Source organism: Chelon labrosus (genome assembly GCF_963514085.1).
Source record: "Chelon labrosus genome assembly, chromosome: 17".
Classification (NCBI taxonomy): domain Eukaryota; kingdom Metazoa; phylum Chordata; class Actinopteri; order Mugiliformes; family Mugilidae; genus Chelon; species Chelon labrosus.
Window position 1 is genome coordinate 23,004,456 of NC_140350.1, and position 15,603 is coordinate 23,020,058.

At 41.6% G+C, this 15,603-nt stretch overlaps 1 protein-coding gene across 1 annotated transcript; it reads left to right on the forward strand.

The window, feature by feature from the left end:
* The first annotated feature begins 232 nt into the window (after nucleotides 1-232).
* Nucleotides 233-8,099, forward strand: lrrc32 (leucine rich repeat containing 32). The gene is made up of 3 exons (XM_084565420.1): nucleotides 233-556; nucleotides 1,788-1,881; nucleotides 4,268-8,099. The coding sequence occupies exons 1-3, from the start codon at nucleotides 396-398 to the stop codon at nucleotides 6,122-6,124; spliced, it is 2,112 nt and encodes a 703-aa protein (XP_084421546.1). The 5' UTR covers nucleotides 233-395; the 3' UTR covers nucleotides 6,125-8,099.
* The last annotated feature ends 7,504 nt before the right edge of the window (nucleotides 8,100-15,603 follow it).

The window sequence follows — 15,603 nt, forward strand, 5'->3', positions numbered from 1 at the left end:
GTACTCCCACAGAAAAGGATGTGTGATGTTTCAAACACTCCCACGCGTCTGTGAGCTCTTTTTTCAATCCATCAATAACTGCTGCTGATGTTTCGTTGCTTGGCATCAAAAAGGGTTTTCAGAAACTCGCCCATAAAAGGTTTGCTTTCAGAGGAATTCAAGGCTAAGTTTACACTAAAATACCCCAAATTCCAAGTAGAGTCTGGTGTGTGAGAACGTCAAGACTTTCTCTTAAGAAAATCCAACTTTAGGATTCAGAGACGGCTCTTTTTTTTTGTTGTGGAGTTGTGGGGGTTGTGTCTCCTCCAAGTGGAGCATAAAAACTGGACTTCCCAACCCCCCCTTATATGGCGTTTTCCTGAGAGCAGTGGGAGGGCAGGGGCCGGTCTCACAGGATGTCGATGGCTGGACAACAGCAGGAGTCGTGCACAGGGATGTGGAGGGGAGAGTCAGCTGAGAGGAGCTTTTCGCTATCGATCCGCGAGTGGGTGTGTGAGGATGTGAAATCGACATGGTCAGGAGACGGCGTGAGGATTAGTCACCAGCAGAGAGTCAGGTAAAAACGTCCAGCTTCACGAGAAGTGTCTTGTTTGGTTTGTGGAGGCAGTGAGGGACCTGGAGCTGCATGTTGGGCTCGAGAGGAGAAACAGCAGGATTACTCTTTAATGAAATAAATGGAAGGTATGCACGGCTGATCAGCTACTACCATTTTTGCATGAAAATATTTGATTTAACTAATTAATAATCCATTAAGATTGATAGTGTAGTCGCAAAACAGTCTGCAGGTTGCGATACCGCCAAAATAAAAGCTTCCTGCCTACAACACTACCACAACAACATGGGGATAAACTTAGAGTGAAATGTAGTAGTTTAGTCTGGTGTTTCCCAACCTGTGGGTCGGGGCTCCTTTAAAGGGTCACAAGATGAAGCAGAAGGGTCAGACTTTTGGGACTCATGTAATTTTTTGTCATTTATTTAAATTAAACCATCCGAGATGTTTTGAGGAGTTAAAAGTGGTTTAAAAAAGTGGAGCAACACGTGTTTTCCCTCTGAGATGAGTTGGAGATGAAGTATAAAGTGTTGCACAAATGTGAAAAACTAATTAAAAGTGTGTGTCTTTCTGTCGGAGATGGAGAGAAAATGCTCGGATTTAAAAACCTCTGCGTTTTATCAGATTGTAAATGCAAATTTTGTGTGATTTCTTTATGTTTCTTCGTTTCTCCTCAACAGCACGGCATGACACCAGCGTGATTGAACTCTTTAATTAATTACTTAGGGGTTGGATTTTCTTCACATGAACTTAAGTGGTATTTCTAATTTCTAATCTTGCGTTCTCTGAACCTTGATCTAAATTTCCGTGCGATTATCAGCTCATCACCCCCGTGGGTACTTACCATTACTCCGACGCTAATTACTCCCACGGCGTCTGTTGTTTTGTTTCTCATATGCAGAGCACTCCGTGACTCACCGCAGACAGACAACACTGCCCCGTTTTTCTGTTTCAAAACAATAACTTACAGAAATACTCAGTTACGATGGAACCTTTCATTTGCTTAGTCATTGTTTCTCAGTAGTACAGTGCCATTGAGACATGTGTAAAAAATAGTGTTAAGTAACAGGAAGCTCCTCTATTTTCAGGACATAAAAACCATAGTCATAGGTCAACATGTCACAGTAGGTAGGGCTGCTTCCCTCTTCCTTCCCTTTTTAAGTCATATCACCAGCAGCATGCTTCCTGCATTCATGTGTTTCTGATTCTTCTGATCTGGACTCTCTCTGTGCTACAGCACCATGGCCGCCTTCCAGCTGCTCTTCCTGCTGTTGGTCAGCTGCATGGCGGCATCCGCACGTCCTCCCCGGCACCTCTCTGAATGCCAAGTTGTAAGTAGCGCCTGGTGAACACATGTCTAGTGGTGGGGTCGACGTTTTAAAGATTCGGCTACGAGGGCATCTTTTACTCACATTCCTTTTTGTTTCCATCATTGAAATAAATTTGAGACATATTCAGATCAACTACAGATGCTTTACTGTTTTTTTTTTGCTTTTAGTACTAGCTCTGTGACTGCCAGCAGACTGTAACAAACTGGTTTAGCACCTCACCTCTATGGTTAAGGTGTTAACAACATATCTTACTCGCAGCTTCCGGTGATATAATCTACTAGTCTCATTTTGTCGTGCAAATTACTTGTTTCTGATGAAAATCTGGAATGCATCGCCTTTCTGTATGACGGTGGTTGTGAATATGCTTCAGATGAATGACTACTCCGTTACAGTACATGCGCTTCATGTTGCTGCAGTATCTTTGCAGATAAACTCCGCTGAAATTCACGACACAGTTTCAGGTCATCTTTTCTAAAAACAGACCGGTACTGAAACTTAAAAAATACGTCACTTTGTCTTTAATGTGGTCTTCCCTGTTTCTATAAATATCCAGATATCCTTTAGAGATGCTGCATGGGAATCTGCACTGATTTCACTTTCACTAAAAAGTGTTTTAAATCGCGCTTACGTGTTAATTTCCTCTCGCAATAACGTAAATAAAATTAAATATTAACCTGAGCTACGCTGAACAGTAGTGTTTTGTGCAAAATCGGGATTCGGATGTGAAGTTTAAGCTGCATCTTTTATTTTGAAGCTAGCACAGGTCTGCTTTGTCTGTTGAAATTGTCGCAGATTTCAGAGTAAATGACATGAAAAATATCCCAAATGGTGCTCATGTGTTGTTTTTCTTCCACTAAAAGACAATAACTTCAGCTGCATTTAACAATATTGTTAAATGCACAAAACCTGGACACTTTAAGAAGACATATCTTTTATTTTGAAGTCCACTTTTCGCTGTTGAAATCGGCCCAAATGTTAAATTTAAAAGAAAATTTTACAAATGATCTTGGTCATTTTGTTGTTTCTTGCAAATTCAAACTAAAGGGACTAAGTTGGGGACTATTTTTAGCTCTGGTTTGATGCACATTTACTGCAGCCATCTTTATACAATATCTGGGAACGAGAATAAATATTAAAAAATCACACCGCAGCACAGTCATTCTGACTAAGCCAAATCAAATGGGTATTTTCCAAAGTTCAAGTCTACTAAAAAGTCATTTTGGGGCTATTTCACGTTTTTAGGAGAGAACTGAAAGTAGAGAGATAACAGGAAATAAGTGGAGAGAGAAAGATGGGGATTGACATTCAACAAAATGTCCCTGGCACCCTGGTCTGGTCTGGTCTGGTCTGGAGATCAGTCTGGTGACCTTTGCTGGACGTCTTTCCCCGTCTCACCAATGACTAATACATCAGTAAAACAAATGATCTTGGGTTGTTGCACCTTTCTGACCAACTAAAATAATGAAGCAATATTTGCGCCGGCTACTATTTTTGTGTTTTACTGTGGGTGGACAGTGGTTAAAGCAAGTAACGTAGAGAAAGTTACAAAAATGTTCAAGGCGGTTTTAGAAAGTTTGGAAACCACCATTTGAGGACACCTGTGTGCTTGACAGTTTCTTTTTCTTAGCTGTAAAATTCCCTCTTTGTGTTACTTTCACCCATGACACAACGTAAGGAAATCTTCAGCCTGACCATAGTCATATGACTGTAGACCCCCGCCTGTTTATTCTGGAGTAAATTATTCAGAAATAGCTTGTAGTCTACTGTTACTGTGACTAAATGTGATGAATCAAAGGCTTAAACACAGATAGCATGAACGTAAGAGGTTGCGGAGAAAAGATCGTGCATTCATCGATGATACCTTCTTCAAAATATGCCCAATTTGTTCCTCATAACACGCGCAAGATATTCCACCCTCTGGTAGTTTGTGAATAAATCACAGTGTTTGTTAACGGCCGGCTTGTAAGCGGCAAAGAATGCCCCTTTGACGATACCACAAATATGCCAAGCAGCTAAATGCACTACAGCCTCGCAGAGAAAACAGAGAAGGAGACAGTTTTATGAGCTGTTTTTGGACGCGGGGTCCCATGGCCATATGGTTTTGATTACAAACTACACTTAATAACTTATCACGGGGAGAAAGGGATGAGAACTGTTGTGTGATGCTGTTTTTTTCTTTCTAGTTTCGAGTCAGTTCAAAGAAAACACCTCGCCATTGTAAATCTCAGAAGACTGTCTTTGCTGCCAAGAACATGCCATAGATGCGCCGACTTATAAATCGACCCTCCACATTTGCTTTAAACATTTAGTCTGTGTTGTGTCACGGTCAGAAAATCTGGCGGTGTGCCGACATAATCAGACTTGTGTGTTTTGTCTTTGTTCCTAGGTCCAGACGGATGTGTTTTGCAGCAATAAGAGCCTCAGCGGAGCACCGGTCGACCTTCCTCACCACGTCCAACTGTTGGACCTTTCGCGGAACCAGGTGCAAAATCTCACCCAGGAAACTCTGGCGTACCGCACGGGCTTCCATCGTCTGAATCTTCACGGAAACAAGATCCACTTCATCCAGCCAGGACTCTTCAAAGACATGGCCGACCTCAAGGTCCTGAATCTGTCCAGGAATCATCTGAATGTCTTTGCGCTCTCCAAAATAAACATCGGACCTCTTACAGCTGTAGAGTCCCTTGACCTTTCAAGCAACGGGCTGTACACGGGCATGTCGGACTATTTCCTGGCTGATTCTCCGTCCCTGGCAAACCTTTCTCTGAACAGCAACAGCATCACCAAAATAGCACAGGATACCTTCAGTGGATCCTCGTCCTTGAGGAAAATCTCCCTCCACAATAACGTCATCTTGGAGATTGAAGATGGCGCTTTTGACTCCTTAGCTCATCTGACTGAACTCGACCTGTCTAAGAATTCAATCACGTGCATCATAGACTTTAACCTCTACAATTTAAAAGTGCTCAATCTCAGCAAGAACAGCCTGGAGCTTTTCCAAAGCGTAAAGTCACCCCCTTCGTTTAAACTCCTCTCTCTTGATCTGAGTGAAAACAAAATGCGCCACTTTCCTCTTCTCCCGGCTGACAACGCGCTTGAATATCTGGACCTTTCACGAAACCAACTTCAGAGTTCGGAAAAACAGGACAATTTAATTTTTAAAAAGCTGAGATACCTGGACATTAGTTATAACCATTTTAGCAGCATACCAGAGAGCTTTTTTGAGTCCATGGTAGAACTCAGAGTCCTGAATATGAGTAATAACTGTATTGGCTCGTTTTCTGTCACTGACCCGGGCCTTCTCCGGAGAATAAAGATTATCAATCTCAGCTATAATTCACTGCAGAGTCTGACATTTGGAGAAAACACTGTGCAGTCTCTTGAAAAGCTCTTCTTACAAGGAAATGGCCTCACATTCCTGGACCATCAAATATTCCAAAGACTCCCGTGCATCAACTACCTGCAGCTCCAGCAGAACAACCTGAAAATCTGCCCCTCGGAGCCAAACCACCTCGAGCGGACGCTGATGCACCAGAACCACCTGAATCAGTCCACTTGCGTTTCCTTTTCTTGTGTTCAAAACTTGCATTTTCTGTACCTTTCTGAGAACAATCTGATGACTCTGCCTGCCAACGCCTTTACCAGCACCCCTCTGAAGTTACTGGACTTGTCCCTGAACCCAGGCTTGGACATGGACAGAGACTCCCTTTCTGGTCTCGAGCAGTCCCTGGTTCATCTGCTCCTGAGGGAAAACAACATGTCCAGCCTCAACACTGACCTGTCGTCGCTGAGGAGTCTCAGACACGTAGACCTGTCCACCAACCAGCTGACCGCTCTACCTATGTGGAACACAGAGTCCTCCATTGAGTCCCTAAACCTGCAGAACAACAACCTGGTCACCCTGGAGTACAGCACCATGGTCGTTCTGAAGCCCTCGCTGAAGACCCTCTACATGGGCTCCAACCCCCTGAGCTGCTGCAGCAACTACAACTCCCTCCAGATGGTGCAGAACTCGGCCGTGGTCGTTCCCGACATCGAGACGGTGACCTGCGTTCACGAGGAGTATTCAGAGCCGGTCAGCATCGAGAAGGTGACCCTGGAGATGTGCCACGCCCAAGACGATTCCTCAAACTCTATTATTACTGTTGTGGTGATATCACTAGTTGTGATCTTGTTATGCGGACTGGCGGTTAAATGTTGCAAATCGAGAAAACGTAAGCGACACAGAAGCTTTATAGCGTAGTGTCAAAGTTTTAGTGAGTGAAAAATGTGAATGTATTGTCCCGTGGTGCCGCCCGAAGTCTCCTGAATGGACAATTTGAAGCTTTGATTTGGGTTCGTCGCTACGAAAGACAGCCGCTGACGAGGCTGAGACATGTGCCTCAATATCTCCTAAGTGAAGTAATGGCTCTGGAGGATAAGTCAAACTGACAAAGTGTCGAAAACCAGAATTTTTGTGGTAAATATTGTATTACTAAAGTGAAGTTTGGACTTTTAAATGCATCAGGTGGATACATGAAGAACTGCAACTTTAGATCCTTATGAAGCACTGCAAGTCAAGTGAAAGATACTGACGGATGCCGTCTTTTACAGTTTGTGTAAAAAATAGTATTTTACTCGGTCTTCATTACTCTGCACATGATGAAGAGTAAAAGGACCGAGGACAGACTGGATTGAAACTATATTTTTTGTTAGCCGCAAGCTAGCTCACAACCAGCGTATGAAGAAAACCGTCCAGCAGTGTAGCTAGCTTGAACGGCTAGCTTTGTCTTTTTACGGCTAAAGCCGCAGTGTTTCATACACATCAGTTTATTGAATGTAAAATGAAGAATCCACACTAAAACACTTCTACAGGACACGGCCTGACTGAGATACAGCGAAGTGAGTGTAGGACATTGTGGAAAATGAGCTACTTTGAGAGTTTTTTTGAAAAAGGTTGATACCAGTTAGCTTAGCCTAGCATAGAAGCAGCTGGAAACAAAAGGAAACAGCTAGCTATGGTCCGTTGATGCTTATTTGCACATCTAAAGCTCACTGTTTAGTTTGTTGTATTTAGTATGTATATATGTAATCCGTACAAAGTATTTGGATGCATTTTGTTTAGCAACCTATGGAGCTTTTGGAGTGGCTAGCAGTTTCCCTATGTTTCCCGTCTGAAAGCTTAAATCTAAGCTAAGCTAAGCTCAGCTAACTATAGCTTTGATTTACTCTGCAAGCATGAGAGTTGTAGTAATCTTATCTCATTTGTGGCATGTGAACAAATTAGCATATTAGCATATAAATTGTAAACGAAAAAATCAATCAGCTAACCTTGTTCTGTCCATTTTAGAAACAAAATCTGCTTTTTAGCACTTCTGAAGATCACTATTCAACATGGACAGTGTTCGGATTATGTCTCGCTTTTATTGCCAGTATTTAATCTAAACTTAGCTTTTATTTACTCTGCAGACATGAGACTGGTATCAATCTTTTTTTTTTCTCTTGTTTCTGGCTTTTAAGCAAGAAAACAAATTAGCATATTTTCCAAAATGTCATATTTAAGGATTGTGTGAGGACGATAAATCAGCGGCCGAAGATAAACAGACTGAAGGCAACGCTGGCATAGATGTCTTCTCTCAGAGACGGGTGGAATTTTTCCTTTAAGCTAAAAATAAACACTACAGAAGGTCATGAAACAGGACGTTCTTTTTTCATGAAGTAGGATCAGATGAAGGGGTTTTTAAAGCGACCAAAGCCGTCTATTTAACCTTTACGTAGTTTGCACTTTATGTTGTTTTCTTGACTATATCTTGTTTTGTGACTGTTAAAAACACTAAGAACTGAATAAGTACACTACAGTTTTGTACAAAGCACATGTCAATATAATTTATTTTTTTATTATGACTAAGTTGATACGGATCCCAGGTTCATGGTGCTCCTATTATTTTGACATGAACGTTTTTGGATGTAAACGGCGCAAAGCGTTGAATGACTGTGATACTTCTGTGACGTAGAAGTACAAATACATACTGAATATAATTCAGTATCAAATCCAGCGCTGTGTTGTAGTGGGCTACACTGGGATTTACAGTTTTATGTCATTCCACTTTAATCCTTAAACCAAATTATTGATGTTATTATGTACAAGTCGAGCTTGTCATGTAAATTGTTTTCATCTTGTCCTGTAATTTTACAAACATTGTACCGGTTTTGTGACAAATGAAAGACATTTTTCTTAACACTGTGTGTGCGTTATTTGTCTCTCCAAAACATGCACACTCCTGAACACTGTATTCACACTAAACACGTCAATATTTCACTCTGTACATATTTATAACGTTTGGACGTTTGAGCAGGTTTATCCGGTTTCCTGTGGTTATTGCAGTTCCTTTAGGGCTTCACTTTCTTGCCAAGATTTAGCCGAAGATTAATACACCTTCAGGAGCCAGGAGTCGGTTAGCTTTAGCTCACAACACAGTCTGGAATCGTGGGTAAACTTTCTTCTCTCCTTCTCTAAAGGTAGAGATGAAATCTGTCCAACTTTAGCCAGTGGTAGTCAGGCTAGCTCCCAAACCTTCAGTGCACAACTTACAAAATGATTGAGTGACATTCACAAGAAAGCTAAATTAAAAGCGTAATTTCTAATGTAAGCCTCAAGCACAACACATCTGCTTGAGGCCGGCTTGGAGGCCTCAGCTTCTGGTTTCTGTAAAGCATCTTGAGACAATTTGGATTGTTAATGACACAATATAAATAAAGTTCAATCGAGCTGAACTGAAGTTTGTTCCCCAACAGTCAGAGTTATTGTTAACAGCTGCTGCTAGGTTTTTATTTCCACCTGAATATTCAAACTTAGCTTAGCTTAGCTTATCTGCAATGTTTAATGTTGGCAGGACATGTGGCATCAACAGACTGGACTCAAATCTCATGTTTGTACAACAAAAATTAAACTACATAAATGAGCCAGTTAGCTTAGTGTAGCATATAGAGACAGCTAGCCGTTTTCTTCCTATTTAAGGAATAAAACTTAGCAGCATTTCTAAAGCGAGCCTGCTATGTTGTGTACACAAGAAGTGTATGGATTGCACCACAGTTATTTGTATGCGTCAGACCAAGAGTGTGTTACAGAGGGTGCTAAGCCTTCCACAAAACAAACTGTTGTTTTAACGCGCTAATTTATTTAACGCGGGCTTTTACGGGGATTTTCAGGGGAATTTTGGTCTTTATGCTAAGCTAGCCAGCTGTAGCTAACTGTACATCATCAGTGATGTGGTGCTGGTCATTCGGTAGTTTGCGTTTACTTTTATCTGACTACTTTCCATCATTGCAAATGCAAAAGTCTTTTTCTTACAATGTATGTATGCATTGTAAGATATTATTAATATTAAAATATTAAAAGGATAGAATATTTAAATATTATACTTTTTAATCTACAAACCAGAGCTGAATCAGCAAAGAATTTATCTTTTTTCTTTTAAGTGATGGGTTTTAATTGCAGCCCTGCACATGTTTTACATTAAACACTGTTGGTAGCTGTTAAACTTCATTATCCAGACATCCCGTGATACACCAATAAACTGCACACTCATGTTCCGTATTAAAAGAAAAAAACGGAGGATGCTCTTGAAGGTGTTGCAGTTTCACTTTCTTGTTGCACACATGGGTGGTCTATATGTGAGGCTGGAAATTTCTCATCTTACCACTGTGGAGTTGCACGTTGTAAAACAAATAGGTGAATTCCAGTCCAGTCAAGAGTAAAAATACAAGCTGATGATACTTCAATGAGGAACACGGCAATAATTGTTAATGACAATTATAGAAATATAACTTCCCCCTTGCCTGTCATAATGCGTGTGAATGTGTCTTTCGGGTGTTTTACGTCAGTAGGATTAATAATAGAGCTGCACCCAGTTAGCTTAGCTTAGCACAAAGACTGGAAACAGATGGAAACAGCTAGCCCGGCTCGCTCAGACCTCTGAAGTTATTTAACACACTGTGTCTGGTTTGTTTTAATCTGTACAGCTTCATTGTTGAGTTAAAGGGTTAATAAATAATCATCAAGTCATATTTTAAGGGCTGACCTCATTCAGTTTCATTTTCCAGAACAAGTAGTCAATGGTGTTCAGGTTGATGTCACGGTTCATGTGAAATCTGAACTCTCTATCTCTCTATGATTTTCTTTACATGGACATTATCTGAAATCATTCTAAACAGAGATTCCAGTTTTATTGTTTACACGGACGCTAAACAGACCGATCTGATCATATAACTGTGTCTACATGCCCTAAACGTTTAAACACCATAAAACAAAGTGGCTCTGCTCTGGTGGAGCGTCATTTCCGAAGAATAAGAACAAAAGAAGAGGATGTTTTTCCTCTATGTTTTCAACGTTGCTGCTGTTACACCCTCCCTCTGCACTTCCGCTGGCCTTGCAGTGGAAACACAATTGTCGTTGGCTGCTTAATTAGCGTAACCAGCTTCACCTGAGGAGATGAGGATAAAAGGCTGAAGAGGCCCAAGAGGCCTTTTATTTTTTTGAGTGCTTTTGCAGTTCTTATGTCCTTATCTTCGCTTTATGTTGCATCTATCAGCTGCTATCAACAAGCTACACCTGAATCTGCTGCACTGATTCTGGCTTTATTTATCTTTTCAAACACTATTTAATACATCTGGTTGTTTTGCTTCCCCCATGAGGAAACTCCTCACCTGGAGCTAACACACTCAGAGGGAATGGATTTATTCCAGCCAGAGATTAACGTGGTTATTATTAGGAGATCAGATTAATATTGAACTAATTAAAAGGTTTACACTAGGAGTTTCACTAATAAAAACACAGGAAAAAGTAAAGCTGTGCATCAATGAAATCTATATTCTTGACATGAACACGTATGCTGAGAAAAGACGGCTCATGTGCTACATAAAAACATGCAGCACCCCAGCACCATCAGTAGCATTTAATATCACTCCACAGCGTCTTGTTAGATGTTGCAGGTATTTCTCTGCAGCTAAAGGTCCAATAACTTTATCAAATAGTTCATGTGCAGCCTCCCACGTACGTGTTGCTGTTGTCACGTGATCTGTGATTATTTGACGTGTCGTTTAAGGCGTCATGGCACAGCGTCTGACTAATTCCTTGCTGATCGTGCCACGCTGCTCTGACCGACGTGGTTTCTTGAGGCGTTTTTATTTCCATGGACTAATCTCTACTTCTGAGTTCCTCATTTTGAGTTTTATTTGCTGAGCAGACGCCTTTAACGTGAGAGCTCTGTCCTCTCTCTCTCCCCGGAGTTAAGTTTACTTTTAAGGGTTTAAAGAGAGAAAAGAGAGTGCTGTTGGACTCCAGCAGCTTTATCTTAACTGTCCAGCGAAAGCCTCTCACCCTCAGTGACTCAGACCCTCCACTCCCCTCCTCTCCCCCCAGGAGAGCGAAACACTCACTTACTGAAGCTAATTTACTGTCCAGGGTGGTACAGGAAGCAGTCCACCCGCCGTCCTGTTTTACGTCAAAGCGGGGGAAAAGCCTCTTTATCGGAGTCCAGACAGAAATGAAAATATCGCAGTTACTTGGCAGCAATATTCCGCCAGAGATGGGCTTTTTGTGTTAATAATAGAGCTCCTCATTAGTTTACACTTTGCATTTTAGCGTGATACTGCTGTCAACATGTCACTGGGTGTTTGTGTTTGATTTAAATACTGATCTGAATCACACAGTGAAGCTGTTTAAAGTCTGAGAAAGTGTTTAAAGAAGAAGACTGTATCCAACTTGAGGGCCCAAAGAGGCATGTTTAAATAATAAATACAGTTGTGTCCATATATTTTCATTAGTTGAGACTGAAGAGAACACCATAAATAAATACTTTCTGTAACATAAAGAAGACAAATAGCTATGGATCCTGTAGTCTTTTTTTGGGAGTTGATTTATAGCTGAGAATTTGTTTATTTAACTTTTCCTCCGAAGAGAAAATAATCTACATCCGTTTTCTCTGGTATCTGGAACCGTCTAGACGGTGTTTATGTGTAATTATGTCTGTACCCAGGTCATAATTATCAAGTTTGCCCCTCATGTTCAGCGTTATGCAACTGATGAGTTAAAGTGTTTTCGGTTTCTGATTCTTGCTTTTTTGTCGGCGGCCTGTTGGTGCTCGTGGAAAGGGCATCATTTTTTTCTGTAGACTGGATTCATACAGGTCTCAGGCTAAGTGCTTGGCAAAAATCAGTGGAAATTTGCCTTTTTAGATTTGTCTCTGGGCAAAGTTGACATTTTGGCCTGAAAGCTGACGCAGGCTCCTCAAGGGACATTAAAAGTTCACATCAATCTGCTCTTTAGATTTTTAATATTCCTTGAGTCCAAATGGAAACTTTTTCCTGGAATTACGACCCCTGCTTGTTAGTTGCACCGTGACATTGTTTTAGTTGGAGCTCCTCGTGGATGGACGGGTCAGTAAAACGCTTTGACACTCTGACATGAAGGAATGCTGTCTGCTTCCTGTTTACTGGGAATCATCATCAGCTAGGCATGAGGCTGCCGTTCACATCCAGTCGTTTTAGTAACATTTATTTTTATGCCTGAATAAAAAAAAAGTCTGCAACCAGAAGTAAACTTTGGTCTCTTGAATAAAATTCTGATTTGAAGTTGCTGAGATAGTTCACTGAAGGAGAATATTGGTCTCTAGGAATGTATCCTCAGTGGACAATGAGTTGCTGCGCAATTCAGACAAAAGTTCACACGTCTCTGTCAGAAGTGTCTAACTAACAGGCCAACATACTGAATGTATATAAAGAGAAATTAACCTTCTGTGACGTCACCCATACGATTTTTAAAGAAGCTCAATGTGGGCGGCGCCAGTAGTCGCCATCTTGGTGCTATAAACAGGTTTATTTCTGCTGTAAGTAAAGATGTATTTGGATTTAATTACAGGGCCTGTTTCAACAGATACCGAGGAATAAAACTAGATAATCCTCCAATAAATCAGAGCCATTTACATGTAAAGCTCCAGACTCAAAAGCCCCGCCCAAATGATTTGATCGGCCCGCCAGATCTTTGCCGGAGCATAATCAGTTCCCAACGGAGAGACTCCAGACCAACGTCAAAGTAGCTTCCAGGCTAGGACATCTGGACATCTATTGGGGTTGACTCACTTGTGAATCCAGCCTCTAGTGGACATTTGAGGAACTGCAGTCGGCTTCATTTGTCACCCCTGAAGGGTTGCTTCTTGAACCGACAGTATCATCCCTCTTTGTCATGATGCTAGCTAGCTAGCTAGCTGGCTAACTCATACGTTCTACCTCGCTACATGCTAATGGTAAAGTCATTAAAACCAAAACTGAAAACAAGACATGTTTACACTCTCATTAGGAATTTTGACTAGTCCACGAGGCAGAAGTTAGGGTTTCACTTTGAAACACTCCCAAACCTTAATTAGACTATTACATGTTGTAAACACGACCACAAAAAGACTATTAATCCCCTGCGGTGAAGAAACACCTGGGAGGATTGTGACATACAGTAAAGTCTCTCTTGTTTTTTGTTTTAAGTCTTACTCATAGGATAAAAACGTCCCTAAAACAATGAGCATGTAAACCACCCGATGGAACCACTTGAACAGATTTGATGCAAAAGTCCATTTTAGGTATATTCTGTGGGCTGAATAAACCAAACCAACTTCAGCAGCAGGTTTGATGAGAAAAACTCCCCTAATCTTTAAAACTACAGTAATAGTTTCTTCTTGTCAGTGTTTGTTTTCTAACGGTAAGATTACTGAACTGGCTAACAATGAGGTCAACGCATGGTAATGGCTCGACGGATCGCTGAGCACAAATTGCGACTGACTGACTCGGAGCCTCCGTCCTTTTGCTTGCATAGTTAAGTGATCTCCTGGAAGATCAAGTGAGACTACTGCCCTGCAGCTTCGTTTATTTTTCCAGCGCTGTATCAGCCCTCCGTGAGCAATGGAAGCTTCTCTTCCTCTGGGACGTGTGGGATACTAATCGCTCACCGTCTGAAGAAGAAGAAACTATTTTCCTCCAAGCTCAAATCTACAACATCCACATGTGTATTCGCCAGACTGAAGCTTGACCACTTCACCAGAGAGACAAAACAAAAAGTTCTGGAGGGCTCCTATCACCTCTCACAGCTGTACCAACTCCTCTCAAATCCCGCCGTCCTTTAGTGTGACTCCACCGCCGTTTCTTTTTTCTTGTTTATGAGGTGACGAGAGATAGAATCAGAGGAGGCCCACGGAAAACATTTGTGGTTCCTAAATTGGAAGCAGGCCTCACTTTTCCCTCCCCTCCGTGACTGGCCATCGAGTCATAATTGAACCTGCACTTATCATGGTTTGGTCACGCTGAGATCAAGAGGACGCCGTTAGAAAGGTGGGGCGAGGGGGGTTTGATCAAAGCAGGGGTCGGGTCGGTTAGTCACTGGTGAAGAGGCAGAAAGTGAGAAGAAAGAGAAAGCACGATTTGTTGGGACGCTGACGTGAGATCAGGTTCTCCAGCTTCCTCCCACCGTCCAAAGACATGCTGGTTAGGTTCATTGGTGATTCTAAATTGGCTGCAGGTGTGAGTGTCTCCCAGGGTGAGTGTCTTTAGGAACCAGCGCCACTCGCAACCCTTCGCAGGACAAGCTGTTACAGAAGATGAATGAATGAATGAAACTGTTCGCTCAATGTTTCTGTACCAGTTGTAGGTTGCTGGCTTCAAGCCCGATTGTTTTGGGGTTAGTCCCCTTCCCTCACCACTAGTCCTCCAGGTAACGGATTACAGTCTCATACCACGTGACACCAGACCGGTTTCGGGTCGTGTACAAGCTGCCGCGGCACGTCAAGCCTGGCCAACGCCGGCCAACCCCTGCTACTGTGTAATGAAAGCTTCCCCCGAGGGACAACATTTCATACCAGCGGTGCGAGACGGTTAGAAACTGTTGGAGCGATTAAAAATGTGTATTTATAGTCTATAGTTGTAATTGTATGTGTCTTAATTTTGCATTTGAAGTTAAAGTGGAGAAAAATGCCAAATAATGGGATTAAAAAAATAATTAATCAGTTTTTCTGGCAAAAATATGTTCCTGGTAACAGGATCCATTAACTAATTAATTAAATGAACCTCCAGCCACTTAATTAGACTCCAGCGTCTCCAGTGTGAGGATTTACTGGAAATATTTTAGCATTTGAATGGTTGTCTGTCTCTCTGTGTTAGTCCTGTGTTAGACTGGAGACCTGTCCAGGGTGTACCCCGCCTCTCGACCAATGACAGCTGGGATAGGCTCCAGCAGACCCCGCGACCCTTAACAGGAACAAGTGGTTACAGAAGATGAATGAATTAATTTTAGCATTTTAGGTTCCTGGATAAACAAGAAACTGAAAGGTGTCCCACTAAAACGTTTAATTTCATTGGGGGGAATAATTAAATAAATCTCAAATTGTTTAATAAATCAACAGGTTATAAGTTCTGATATTAAATATTAAAATAAGGAGATTATATATTGATATATCGATAAATAATCGTTGCTTACAACCCTTAGTTCTAGTTCTATGAAAGTGCACTTTCACCAACATGAACTATAGGGATATAAAACTATAAAATAAAAGTCCTGTCTAGAAGAAATCAGTTATTTCAGTTCATCTTCAGGTGGACATCATTGTTGACATGTTTCAGTCTGAAGCTGTGGACCCTATCATTCCTGTCGAGCCATGCGGCTAGCTAGCAAGCTAACATAGCTAAATGATGCTACTGCTTCCA

What these genes read in the sequence shown, in the direction of transcription:
- lrrc32 (XM_084565420.1), top strand. Translation starts at nt 396, where the DNA reads ATGTCGATGGCTGGACAACAGCAGGAGTCGTGCACAGGGATGTGGAGG. An exon ending in AGTCACCAGCAGAGAGTCAG is followed by an intron (nt 557 to 1,787) that starts GTAAAAACGTCC and finishes TCTGTGCTACAG; the next exon opens with CACCATGGCCGCCTTCCAGC. An exon ending in ACCTCTCTGAATGCCAAGTT is followed by an intron (nt 1,882 to 4,267) that starts GTAAGTAGCGCC and finishes CTTTGTTCCTAG; the next exon opens with GTCCAGACGGATGTGTTTTG.